Below are 13149 nucleotides of genomic sequence, written 5' to 3' on the forward strand. Positions count from 1 at the left end.
TTTTGTCTCATTTCTTGAAAGTTATCATATCAGTGCATTCAAGCTTTGATTTCATATTATGAGCAAGGTGTAGGGATAATGAGATGGGGTGGCTGGGTTGGTGCAATCGTGCAGAGGATAGTTCCGTCATATTTAAAACCCCTCCTAAATGATTTATATTCAATTGCTGATCTCCTGTAAAACTGCGATGAGTACAATTGTGAGTTATCAGTAGGTGGCATCAAACTGGACATTCAAACACATAGCTCTTTTAACTTTCCTGAATTCTCATTATTAAAAATATTATGCTAACCCAGTTCTTAGGTGTGCAGATATTAACTAATTGAAGTATGCCATTTTTTCAGAAATGATTTCATACTTGCAAAACTAAAATGTATGCATGATACATCTGACATAAGAATACAAGCTAATTGGGGATGAAGGTAGTTCAAACACTTAAAACCACCACATAAGCTAACAGGCTAATTGTAGTTACCGGGATGTTACTTAAAACAAGTACAAAGTAACAGACCAAAAGAGGGATTCCAACGCTAATGACTCCAACATCAACACCAATAAGATCTTGATAGCCCTTAAGCGTCACCATTGTCCTTCTCATTTTTTTTTTTGGTAAATAAAGAATTTTATTACCAAAAGTAAAGAGTTACTACCCATAAAAGTAGCAACTACAAGAAATGAAAGTTCAGTATATGCCCTTTGGGCCAAAGAAGCAACAAAACCAAAGCCCGAAGGCAAACAAAGATGACAACTACGGAACCTCTAACTAACAAAGGGAGAGGAAACCGAAGCTACAACCAAAAGTGGGTAAAAAACCCAAACAACCAAAGATAACAAAAAAGGTGAGTATAAAAGCATTGGCTTAGCTTGAAAGCATACACCATCCACCTGCATCATCATAAAACGCAGCTTGATAACAATCCCACAGTCAGCCTACCAGGACAGAACAACAGCATGCATGCAGTACAATCCAGGACAAAAGATCGCAGCCATGAACCATCAACCAGCAGCACAAACATAAGGAAGCCCAAGCAAGACAGAGAAGCACAAGATGTCACGATAAAGAAAATCAACAGATACCACAGCGGAAGAGGCAAAAGAAGGAGTCCTGGAAGAACCAGCAAACAAGGTAGCAATAGGAATATCACCCACCATACAATCCAAGCCATCAACTAGTACCTCATACTAGGAGACATCACTAAAAATAGGGCCTCAACCTACTACACACCAAGCAAGCTAGAATAACCATGACTCACCCATGACAACTAACTTCCACCACACCAAAACAATAACAAAGAATAGACCACCACCAGCATCACCATAAAACAGCTTGATAACACCCCATAGTCATCCTGCCAGGATAGAACAATAGCATACATGCAGTACAAACCAGAACAAAAGATCGCAGCCATGAACCATCAGCCAGCAGCACAAACACAAGGAGGCTCAAGAAAAACATAATAGCACAAGATGCCTGGATAGAGGTAGATCAACAACCACCACAACAAAGGAGGCAAAGAAGGAGACTTGGACAAAAGCAAGAGCCAAGGTAGAAAGAAGGATACCACCCACCATACAATCTGATATGTCTATTTTATATAGTGTTTTACCCCCCGTCCCTTGGTCATAATTAGTAGTGTTTTTGGCTCTTTAGGGCCACTTTTATTACTAATATGTGTTTCTAGTGTTTTCGTAGTTTTGGTTGAGTTTTGCAGGGAATTGCACCTTTGGAGCATTTTCCCGGGATTTTTATGAAGCAACTACGAGCGTTGGAGGAACACGACCACTTTTGGAGCCCAAGGCCGGCTAGAGCCATCGAGCCGGTGATTAAGGGCTCGGTATTTGGAATACCGAGGTTTGGACCGAGTATTCAAGACCCGAAGAGGAGATCCGGATTGGGCCGAGGATTCGAGCCCAATCGGAAGTCCAAAGCCTCGAGGAGCCACAAGGGCCCGATCGGGCAAGCTTAGCTCGATCGGGCAAGATGCGCAGCGTGCTGGTGCGTGGCCCAAGGCGCGCCCGATCGGGTGAGCTGCTAGCTCGATCGGGCGCGGCAGTGAGAAGAGTTGTGCGAGAAAAAGGCGCGCCTGATCGGGCGGCCTCTAGCCCGATCGGGCGCGTGTTTCTGGGGAAGCACTTTTGTCGAGCAATTAGTTTCTAATTAGGAGTTTTTTAGTTTTGGTTTTAAATACGTTTTTGTACGGAATAATTACTTCTTCTACTTCTTCTTCTTCTCTTAATCCTTCACTCTTAGACTTTCTCTCTCTACTTAGTTTTCTCTCTCTTAAACTCTTTCTAAACTTTTGTTCTTAATTCTTTCATTAATTCCAGATTTATTTTGGTAACGATTTCTCTTCCCTTAATCTTAGTTATTTATTTTATTCCTTTGATCATGATTTATTTTATTACTTTGATTAGTTTAGTTTTTAATATGTGTGAGTAGTTTAATTTCTAGGGTTTATGGGGATCTAATAAATAATATGAAGGGGTAATTTATTGTTGTTGATTATCAATGCTAGATTAATTTCCTATTGATTGAATTAATGCTCTGTGACTGGATTAGGCCTATCTTTTATGCATGAGTTTGACAATATTGATTCAAGAATCGAGAGATGAGAATTAATGTTTAGGTCTAGTTTCAATAGGCAAGTTAATTTATAAATGGTTAAGTCAAGATTCGAGAGATGAGATTTAATACCGGTAAATTAATTGTGTGATTGTAATACGTAGCGAGAGCCCTTTACAATCTGGTTAATTGATGCATTGATGATTGACTATTATTGATTATTGGTATTGCATGATAATTTCTTATTGGATTGTTTTAATGTTTTACAATTGCGGCTTGTAAAAGTATAGCAATATTAAATTGATGAATCGAGCAGATGTTAATTTGATATTAAAGGCTATTTTCAATAAGGACTTAGATCTAGTAAATTGTGAGAGCCTGTTAGATCTACGTTGATTAATAAATTGCGAGAGCCTGTTAATCATGTTATTTATGCAATGTCAATGATTGATTACTATGTTTTACCCTGGAATATTATTTATTGGTGAACCTATACCCTAGATCCTTTATATATTATTTTCTTCCTATTCCTACTCTTTTTAGTTTAGTTTCTTATTCAACGTTAAATATTGGTTACTTAAATAGTTTAGATTATATTAATAAATTAGGAGTAAAAAGACTAGTTTCCCTGTGGAGATCGACCCTACTTCCCTATCTACCTTAGTTAGTGATTTAGGTAATTATTTTTTATTAGGGGATACGACTTTACCTTGTCACAATCCAAGCCATCAACTAGCACCTCATGCTAGGAGACAACACTAAAAACAGGCTTCATCCCACTACATACCAGGGAAGCTAAAATGACCAAGCTTCAACCATGAGCCACCCTCCACAAAAAAAAACAAAGAAAAACACCTTCCAACAGCATCACCATAAAAACAACTTGGTAATAAACCCGTAGTCAGCATGCCAGGACAGAACAATAGCATACATGCAATACAAAACAGGACAAAGGATCGTAGCCATGAACCATCAACCAACATCACAAACACAAGGGCCTCAAGCAAAGAAGAAAAGCATAAGATGCCGAGGAAAAGATAGGCCAGCAACTACCACAAAAGAAGAGGCATAAAAAGAAGTCCAGACAGAAGCAAGAAACAAGGTAGCAATAGGAGAAACACCCACCATACAAACCAGGCCATCAACTAGCACCTCATGCTAGGTGACAGCACTAAAAACGGGCCTCAACCCACTACACACCAAGCAAGCTAACAAGACCCAGACTTAATCATGACAACCAACCTCCACTGTCCACCATCAATCGACATAATCATAATATCACAGCTAAATAACAACCCAGAAACTATCCTGCTAGGACGACAGCACGGCAAGCATACAATACAAAACAGGATAAAGAATCGTTACCATGAACCATCACCCAACACCACTAATCACTAGGAAGCCTAAGCTGAAAAATGTAACACAATACATCTAGACAGTAGAAACACTCAAATAAGCAAATTCCATTTTAACAAAGATAGTAAAAGGGAGGTAAATAATAACTATTCAACCATCCTTTTACAATTGAAGAACACCAGGGCCTGCAATTAATGGGAGCTGCCACCAACCTCAAAGTCAACCTCCAAGCAGCAATCCCGCAACCAGAAAAGCTCCGGAGAAAGGTTGAACCCAGAAATCAGAGCAAAGCCCCGACAACAACACCAAACAGGGGAGAGAGAGACGGCCGACGAACCTGCAAACTCGCCGAACAACGAGCCTGCAAACTCGCATACCACCTCAAAACGCGCCCCAAAACCCACTGAATTAGGCCACCACCAGCAAAAAAGAAAACCAACCACCGGCGGGCTAGCTCAGAAACCGACACCAATCGATGAACGAAAACCCAGAAAATCGAGGATTTGAATTGGAAATCCAAAGCCCCAAAAACCCGAAATAGCTAAACGAAGGAAAATCAACACTTACAATAACCAGCTGCTGGGAAAAAGAATTGACCCGAAACACCACCCAGCCACCGATTCAACCAAAACACCACCGGAACAACACACTCAGACCCTTCTTCAATCTTGAGCAGAATCGAAGAAGGAACCCGGATAGACCTGAACCACCTTCCAGCGGCCGATTCGCCCAAAAATCAACAGTCGAAACTCGCCGAACGCACCCCACACACCATCAACCTTGAGGGAAAAAACCCAGAAAATCGGGGGTTTGATTTAAAAAATCGAAGCCCCAAAATACCCGGAATCAGCCCAACAATTGATAAAACAAACCTTCAGCAATTTCCGACTGCTGGGAACTCGATTAACCCCGAAACACCATCCAGCAGCCGAATCTACCAATACCGTTGCCGGAACAACGAACTCTGACCCTTCTTCAGCCTTGGGCGAGGAACCCAAAAGGTCGAAGAAAAATCCGAGAATTCCAAAAAGCTATTAGGGATTGTTTATTTTTAAGAAATTGAAGAACAAAGAAACCTACTTCTACAATCTAACCTTTTGGAGAACAAATCCGATGAAGGCAACCACCGAATCATTCTCCATTGGGTTAGAGAGAAGCAAGAGTTTCTCTCTCTAGAAACAAAACCCTGATTCAAAAATCTTTGTTTGTATGTGTTTGTCATTCTCAATGTGTTTGCTCACATCATCGTATTTATCAGGAATTTTCAAGAGTCATACATAGACCTAATTTATGTACTGACCCTTCAAAATTTTGCACCTCATTTGATTAGTTAAATCTAATCATGAAAAACAATAAGCATTACTTTACATATAAAATGTTTATGTAAAACTAACATCAAATGGGCTAAAAAGTGTAGAGCACAAACTTGTAATGCAATCAGCTTTTGGCTAAAAAGAGCTATATAATAACTCATCCAGTCACCAATTATCAACAAAATTAGACTTAGCTTACAATTGCAGCGATGTAAAGAGCCAAAGAACGAAGCTAAGTTTTAATCAGTTAAAAACTGCTACAAACAGTGTTAAGCCTTCTAGATACTGTATAGCAAAATTTCCTATATTCTATCAAAGATGGAAAGGTTTTTCTATAATCTTAACCTATGCACATTAATCTTAGTTTCTCAAAGATCCCATCTAGGCAAGCACCATGAATCCATGATCGTATACTTGTATAGTTCCAATCAGCCTCAATTTGACTTGTAAAGAGTGCTGGTGTAGTGGTGTTGAAGACCAACTTCGGTATGTTGCCGGTCACAAATTCATAGAAGCCAAAATGGTCAGATTACAATCATTACATTACAGTAGCTGATCAATCTTAAAGCCAGGACTTCCAAGCCTTGTTCATCTTACTTGAAAGATACCTAGTAGCTCTGACAGCACCTACTGTCAAAACACCAGCAACAGCCTGCCGGATGCTGGAAACCATGACTTTGCGTCTTAAAATCTTTTCCAGGCAATTTGCTGCCTCGGCTCTAGATTTTATTACAGCTTTATAAGCATCTTGACCTGTGGATATACGAAAAATAAGAGTCAGCAGTTAAGGACAGACGCAGAAGAGTAAAAGACAAAAAATACCCAAAAAAAACGAAAATAAGCTTCTTCCCCTGGTTCAGGCGAAGGTGAAGTTTTACCCGGCCCGAGCAAAACCAAAAATTACAGGCCAGAATTCTACAGGAGAAGAACAGGGGTTGGTGTTGGATTAAGGGTGATTTAGTAATTTACTTTTCTGCACTTGTTTTCTACTACAATAATTAGTAATGAAAATTTATACGGAGTACCAAGCAGCATAAAAGCATTCTAATTGGATAAATATATTGCATTGCCATCAAATAAGCCTTGGTAATATAAAATATACCGAGAGAGAAAATATGTGAAGGGTAAAAAAAAAAAAAAAAAAAAAAAAGTCTCTGTTGCAAATATATGTTAATTGCATGAACCAACAAACAATTAATCATTGGCTTCTTACCAGATTTCAACTTTTGCAGGTCCCCGAGACTCATGCTCATATGGTTTCTCACTGCTTTAGGAAGACGAGAGACAAGGGACTGAACTGCAGGTAAATCACAATCCTGAGATTCAGAACAACCAATTAGAAACAGAACTATTTAGTATACTTGGCCATCATAAAGAAAGCAGTGTCCATATGCTCTCTCCCCTTAAAGTCATAGCTAGTATGAGATATCTACCATCAAACAATAACAACAGCAGAGTGCAGAGATTTTTGTTTTTTTTTTTTAAAAAAAAATAAATAAATAAAAAAAAAAATAAAAAAAAAAAAAAAAAAACATTTAGAATTCCTCTATTAATCTTCAAGCACCTCTTCTCCCCCTCCCCAAAGAAGAAAGAAAAAGATCTGATACCACCACAGTAATGCTTAAACACTGTCCTAGACCAGAAAAGTATTTATTTTCCTATATATTTGAAAAAGATTGGCAAACGAAAATGCATCAGAAGGGAAAGCAAGCAAATCAGAATGTTTAAGTGAATCCCTTCGAAACATACACCAGGTGGTTGGCCAAATGGCTGATGGACAGTCAATGTCATGCAGAAAAATCACAGCTTTATTTAAAAGAAGCAACCATAATTTCAACAATGTCAACCAAATTAGAAGCTCCGAGAGAAAACAAAGGAAGGGCCATCTCATGGACTAAGACGCTTGATGACAATGGTGCTTGCGTACAATCAATCACTGATACAGGATTAATACCTTTAGCCGAAAGCAATTGTTATCTTTTCACTGATACAGGATTAATACTACTAGCTGATAACAGTTGTTATCAATAACTGTTCTCTGCTTATCTACTATCCTTCACTTACACTAATCATCTGTGATTTGATCATGACAACATTTGGCTACTTTCTCAAGCAATAAGAAATCACTGATAAGTAGAATAAGAATGCTACTGACCACTGGCATGAAGCCCAAAATCTTTAACAGAGTAGCATCAGTTATCATTAGCCTCCAAAGGACACTGCAAGTTTATCTCTTTCAGAAAGTATGACTGCATAAAAGCAACCCATTTCATATTTTAGAAGAGTAACTGACACCTAGACTTGAAGGCTTGTTCTTAAGCAGGTTTCTAAAACAAAACAAAATAAAATTTGGTACAAAAATTTGAACATACGCCCTATAAATATTTTCTAAGGAATTGCCATTTCTTGATATGAAGGCTTGTTCTTAAGCAGGTTTCTAAAACAAAACAAAATAAAATTTGGTACAAATTTGAACATATGCCCTATAAATATTTTCTAAGGAATTGCCATTTCTTGGTATGAAGGCTTGTTCTTGAGCAGGTTTTTAAACTAAAACAAAATTTGGAACAAATTTGAACAAATTCCCTATTAATATTTTCTCCCAAAATATATCAACACTGCTAACAAGATCAGTACATGTAAAACCTTGGAGACTAACCTGGGTAGAACTGTCAACAGTCAGGTCTGTTTTGAGTAGGGTAAGTTCAGGTTTCAACGAGGTTATGTTTCAAACGGCTTATATTCAGATTTTAGGGTCATAATTTTATGTTCAATACCCAAATCAGATTTTTCAAACGGCTTATAAGTAGGATGAAATTTTATGTTCAAGACCCTACATTTCCAAACGGCTTATAATCAGGTTTTAGGGTCAAGTCAATTTTTGTTAGGTCTAAACCTGGGACTGTAAAAGGAAAACCTTCATACTCAAGCAACAGCACTTTCACCTAGTGGCTAATGTAGTATCCTATTCTAACATGCATAATGAGATTCCATGCAGTGACCACATTAATTTGTCTGTAACCTCCCTCCATCCTGCAATGTTTCCATTCAGCATTCTGTTACCATAGACGTGACCAAAAGAATATTCTATATGTTGACCAGAAATTTATACATGTTCATTAAGGCAGCAGCGCACTACTATTGTAATAACAATATTCACATGTTTTCCAAATTACAGATATAAAAGGAAGATTGTTTTAGTTGAAAATTTTGGCAGGTTTACTGTACCTGAGCGATATTATTCTGGTGAACACCAGATGATGAAAACCTTAACAAGTCTTTGGTAGCAAATTCTTCCAAAACTGGCTTATAAATTCCCCTGAATAAATCAAACTGTCCTTGCACAATCTTTCTCACCTGAGCAAATGGAGAGTTGAAACACTATGTGGATGAGTAAATAAGAATATTGTTCTGTAGTAATAAAAGAGGAACTAGTTATAAGTTTATAACATGGTACTAGGAGGCACACACTATCAAGAAGTTAAGGCTAATGACAAGGTAAGTATTAACAAAGATACTTTGAGGCAGATATTTATGATTTTAAAAGCAAAGAGTACAACAGAAAATCCATGCTGTATGCCCAGAAGCTTTTGCCAACTAATTACACAGAAACAAGGTACCCTGCAGATAAACTGTTTTCAGCAAACAACTGTTGAAATTAATCACATTGGAACTATACCAACAATGTTGTTTAACGGTATAGCAAATTCCATTAATATGTAAGAAAAATAGATATTTTCCAAATTTCAGACGTTCACAAGAAAATTTTCACTTTAACGAATCTTCAAGAAAGCTCAAATAATCTAGTCTTCCAATAGATATGTAAAGAGTTTATAAATTTATATTTACAATACAGAATATAAGGAATAAATAAAGAACCAGAAATGCTACCAAAGTAACAAACAAGATTAAACATGAAGAAGTAATTTACTCTATTTAAATGGAGTAACAAAGATAGACCATTAAAACAAGATCAGAAAGAGTTATTTTTAGATAATATCCACCTTTGTTACAAGCTTTAACGCACACATCAAGATCAAATATACTGGATATTTGTATCACCCAATTAACGGAAACCTTGGAATAAAATTGATGCATAGAGTTATGTTCATGAAAAGAGCAAAGCATTGGGCATACCTTATGCCTGTCCTCTGCAAAAAGCATGCGCAAATCACCGTTGTAAGATAGACTGCAGATTTTTGCATAAAGGTCTTCCTGTGTCAATTCAAAATAAGAATATATTCATACACAAGTACTGGGAAGCAGAACCAGATTCCACAATATCATACCTGAGTGAACTTGGAAGGTAAAAGAAGTAAAGCAGCTGAGGTTGCAGCTCTTAAATTAAAAGAGTTTAGATTCTCAACATCCAAGCTATCTACAAGAACATGGACCTGTAAACGATGAACACTTTTCCATTTCAATTTTATTATGAGGAAAGTACACACAACATATTAAAAATGTACATTTTAATTATAAACATACAGGCTTTTGTAGACGACCACTCAAGTAAAATGTTTCCCAGTTCAGTATGTCTTCAACCAAGTCATGCATTCTGACTACACCATACTTAAATGTCTGCCATTGTTAAAAGAAGACGTGTGTATGAGTTACTAAGACACCTGTGCTATATGGAAACACCATATCTCATTTTCACTTGTTACAAAGCTAACACTCCTAAATTAACTTAGCCATGTTACAACAACTGACCAATAGTACAATACCTTGTTATTCCAAGAAACAAAAGGGTTGAAGTGCACCCCTACACCAACTTTGTCTGCAACTCCAGTAATCTGATGAAGCAATATTTAGCAATTTTAGTCCACCATAGGAGGTGAAATTTTGTGACCGATGGATAAAGTTAAAGGAAGCACCAGTTTCGCACCACCAAGGTTCGCCATCCATGAGGCATAATGATTCCTATTCATCTTCAAGTTCTTCATCCCAAAAGATGTTAATGATTTCAGAATTTGGCACTCAAGCACAATTATTCAACAGATAATCTACCGAGAAAAGCATGCATTAAGCCTACCTGCAAGTGCCATTCAACAGGATCTCGAACACCAAGAATGTTATCAATCATCCGAGACTATTAAATTAGGCATTAAGACAAGAGGATAAATAAAAGTTAGTCATCCTACAATAGCAATGAAACATAACTTTACTTGCAGATATCATTATAATTCAGACAGCATCTAAGTGAACCTGATCATGATTATTTGGATGAAGAGTTGAGCCATAAACACAACAAAACTCCACCGGAGGGAGTACAGTGAGTAAACCACTGAGCTCTTCCCTTTTCTTCTCATCCATTGGTTACCTGAAAACACATCACTCGTGATATAACAAGTTGCTAACATCAACATAAACACAGAAACATGTAATGTCATACTTCACAATCACCAAGAAGGTCATGAATACTGAAAAGCAAAGAAATTTCTAAATTGCAAAGTCTAAGCTAAGAGCAACAGCTCACAAGCTTCGAAGGAAGACGGCGAAGGATGCATAGAAAGCCTCCTCATAGATACAACATAACAATTTTAGTGTAACTTAAGCCATAATGTATCAAGGATGATTAGCATAATATAAAGCTTAAGTGATAACGATCAACACGTGATTTTGTCTTCAACTTCGAAAAGTACTAGATACAATTGAGGCTTCTTACGCCTTTGCATTCAAACCATTTTATAAATAATCACTGAATTCCATATTACAAATACTTTCATCTTGTTACCCAATTGTCCAGCAAACTGTTTCAATCACAATTTTTTTTATAATACTGAATCAATCATGATTGCAAAATGTTCATTCCCACTTCGAATTCGGGTTGCATAAATTAAAATGACTAGGTAAATTAAACCCAATAAACCATATATTCTAATTTTCATAGTTGACAAACATTAAATTCAATTCTCAAATATGATTTCAATCATTTCATGCAAAACCCCTAAAGAATAACCATAGATAACAATACCTAAATTAGTAACTAAAGACAGCAGCAATTGTAATGAGAGAAGTATGAAAATGGCTTTAATTAGCAATTGAACTGAAACAAATTCAATAGAAAATAGAAAATGAAAATACAATTTACATTCAGATATTACAAAATGAATATATCGAAATGAGCTAACCTCAAACTCAAATTTGAGGGTGTAATTAGCAATGTGTTTGAATTTGGTTGTTAATTTGAGTTGAATGACTTCTGATTGCTTAGGGAGGTGCGCAGGCGGCAGACGGCGATGGTGACGGCGGCGGTAATGGAGATTCGGAGGTGTTGGACACTTGAGTCTTCAACCCTTTGACACGAGAAAAAACACTTAAAAAAAATACGGAGTAAATAGTTCGTGATAAAGTGTTCTATTTTAATTATTACGTAAATCACAAAAGGTTAAATTTGGTAATTGTATTACAATAGATAATTCTAACAAGTATTAATATGACTATATTCGATAGTTCTTTGCAGAGTAAAGGTAAAATACAGTCCCTAAACTTTTGTATTTGTGCACTTTTAGTCCCTGTCAATTTTTTTGTGCATTTTTTGTCCCTCCTCCACCACTTTAGGTGTTTCTAGGCAAAAGTTTAGGGACTATGCTGACTAAGCATTAGTTTAGGGACTATGAGTCAGCAAAATAGTTTAGGGACTTTGAGTAATCAATATTTTAGGGATGTTGATTTTTATATTTTAATATTTTTTCAACCAATTTTCTTTAGCACGTTTCATTTTTTTGCTGGGTTTAGGGACCTAAATTTATTATTTGTCATTTTCCTTTTTTTTTGACACATTAATTTTCTCATTAACATTAATTTAAAAAACAAAAGTAATTAAAAAGCAATACTGATTTCTTACAAATAAAAAAACAAAAAAAGAAGATAATAATTTTTAGACTTTTAGCTATGATTTTATAAATAAATTAATTTTTTAAAAAAAAAAAAAAAAAAAACCCACCCCAAAACCCAGCAACCACCGTACCCTCACAACCCCACCACAACCCAACCCCACTCCCCCACAGACGAAAACCACTGTAACCCATCCACGATCCCCCAGCCCCACCGAAACCACAATTACAAACCCCAAACACAAACCTAAATCCAAAATCCCCACAATTAATTGAATCTAACACAAAAATCAAACCAAGTAAATTAAACAGAAAAATTAGCCATAACAAAATAGGAGAGAGACATAAAGATACAAAATGGGAATTTTTTTTTTTAAAAAAAAAAAACCCTAACCTTCCTTATTGTTAAAAATTGAAGAGATAGAGAAGGAGTTGACTTGAATGTGCAAGTCTACGGTGATGGAGGAGGTAGATACTGCCAGTTGGTGGTGGTTTTCGATCGTCGAAGGAGACAACAGAGGCGGCGAATTGAACAAGGCAGCGTGGACGAAGATGGAGGAGGAACCGTAGTGGGCGGCGAATTGCGTGGGAGAAGATGAAAGAGGCAGGAAATGAATCACGAGCAGGAAGCCTTGGTTACTTTAACTTAAAAACAAATTTTAAGTTAATAATTACTTGAGTACCATTTTTTTTTAATAAATTAAGGTCCCTAAAGCATAGTCCCCAAACTTTTGCCTAGAAAACACCTAAAGTAGTGGAGGAGGGACCAAAAGTGCACAAAAGAGTTGACAAGGACTAAAAGTGCACAAATACTAAAGTTTAGGGACTGTATTTTACCTTTACTCGTTCTTTGCATAAGGCTTAAATATTAGTCAAAGTAATGTTAGTGGAAAAATCAAATTGGATTATTAAATACTCCCTCCGTCCCCGAATGATAGTCACTTTTGGGTGAAAATCACGGGAATTAAGGAGAAATAAATAAAGTACATGGGAACTAAAATCCAATCATGTGCAAAACAAAAAGAAGAGAGAGAAACTGATTGTCATTAAAAAGGGAGACAACTCATTCAATTAAGGCACA

General features: G+C 36.7%; 1 protein-coding gene across 2 annotated transcripts; it reads right to left on the bottom strand.

Moving 5' to 3' along the window:
* Positions 1-5404: 5404 nt before the first annotated feature.
* On the bottom strand, positions 5405-12664 carry LOC145600902 (uncharacterized). 2 transcript variants are annotated; one of them, XM_081656769.1, is made up of 13 exons: positions 12463-12664; positions 11364-11528; positions 10438-10552; positions 10265-10321; positions 10107-10169; positions 9957-10025; positions 9718-9810; positions 9522-9626; positions 9370-9447; positions 8461-8589; positions 6446-6548; positions 5830-5985; positions 5405-5713 (listed from the first exon to the last, which is right to left on the bottom strand). In XM_081656769.1, the coding sequence occupies exons 3-13, from the start codon at positions 10543-10545 to the stop codon at positions 5667-5669; spliced, it is 1008 nt and encodes a 335-aa protein (XP_081512895.1). In that variant the 5' UTR covers positions 10546-10552; positions 11364-11528; positions 12463-12664; the 3' UTR covers positions 5405-5666. The 2 variants fall into 2 exon arrangements, with proteins under 2 accessions (XP_081512895.1, XP_081512903.1); XM_081656777.1 differs by lacking the exons at positions 11364-11528; positions 12463-12664 and having other exon boundaries at positions 10118-10169; positions 10438-10518.
* Between the last annotated feature and the right edge of the window lie 485 nt (positions 12665-13149).

This window comes from Chenopodium album, chromosome 2 (genome assembly GCF_948465745.1).
Source record: "Chenopodium album chromosome 2, dcCheAlbu1.1, whole genome shotgun sequence".
Classification (NCBI taxonomy): Eukaryota; Viridiplantae; Streptophyta; class Magnoliopsida; order Caryophyllales; family Amaranthaceae; genus Chenopodium; species Chenopodium album.

Excerpts from the sequence above, each read along its gene's own strand:
- LOC145600902 (XM_081656769.1), bottom strand. The coding sequence starts at position 10,545 with ATGGATGAGAAGAAAAGGGAAGAGCTCAGTGGTTTACTCACTGTACTC. Across the intron at positions 10,170-10,264 it reads CTGTTGAATGGCACTTGCAG|AACTTGAAGATGAATAGGAA; the intron begins GTAGGCTTAATG and ends TTTGGGATGAAG. Across the intron at positions 5,986-6,445 it reads CCTGCAAAAGTTGAAATCTG|GTCAAGATGCTTATAAAGCT; the intron begins GTAAGAAGCCAA and ends GTATATCCACAG.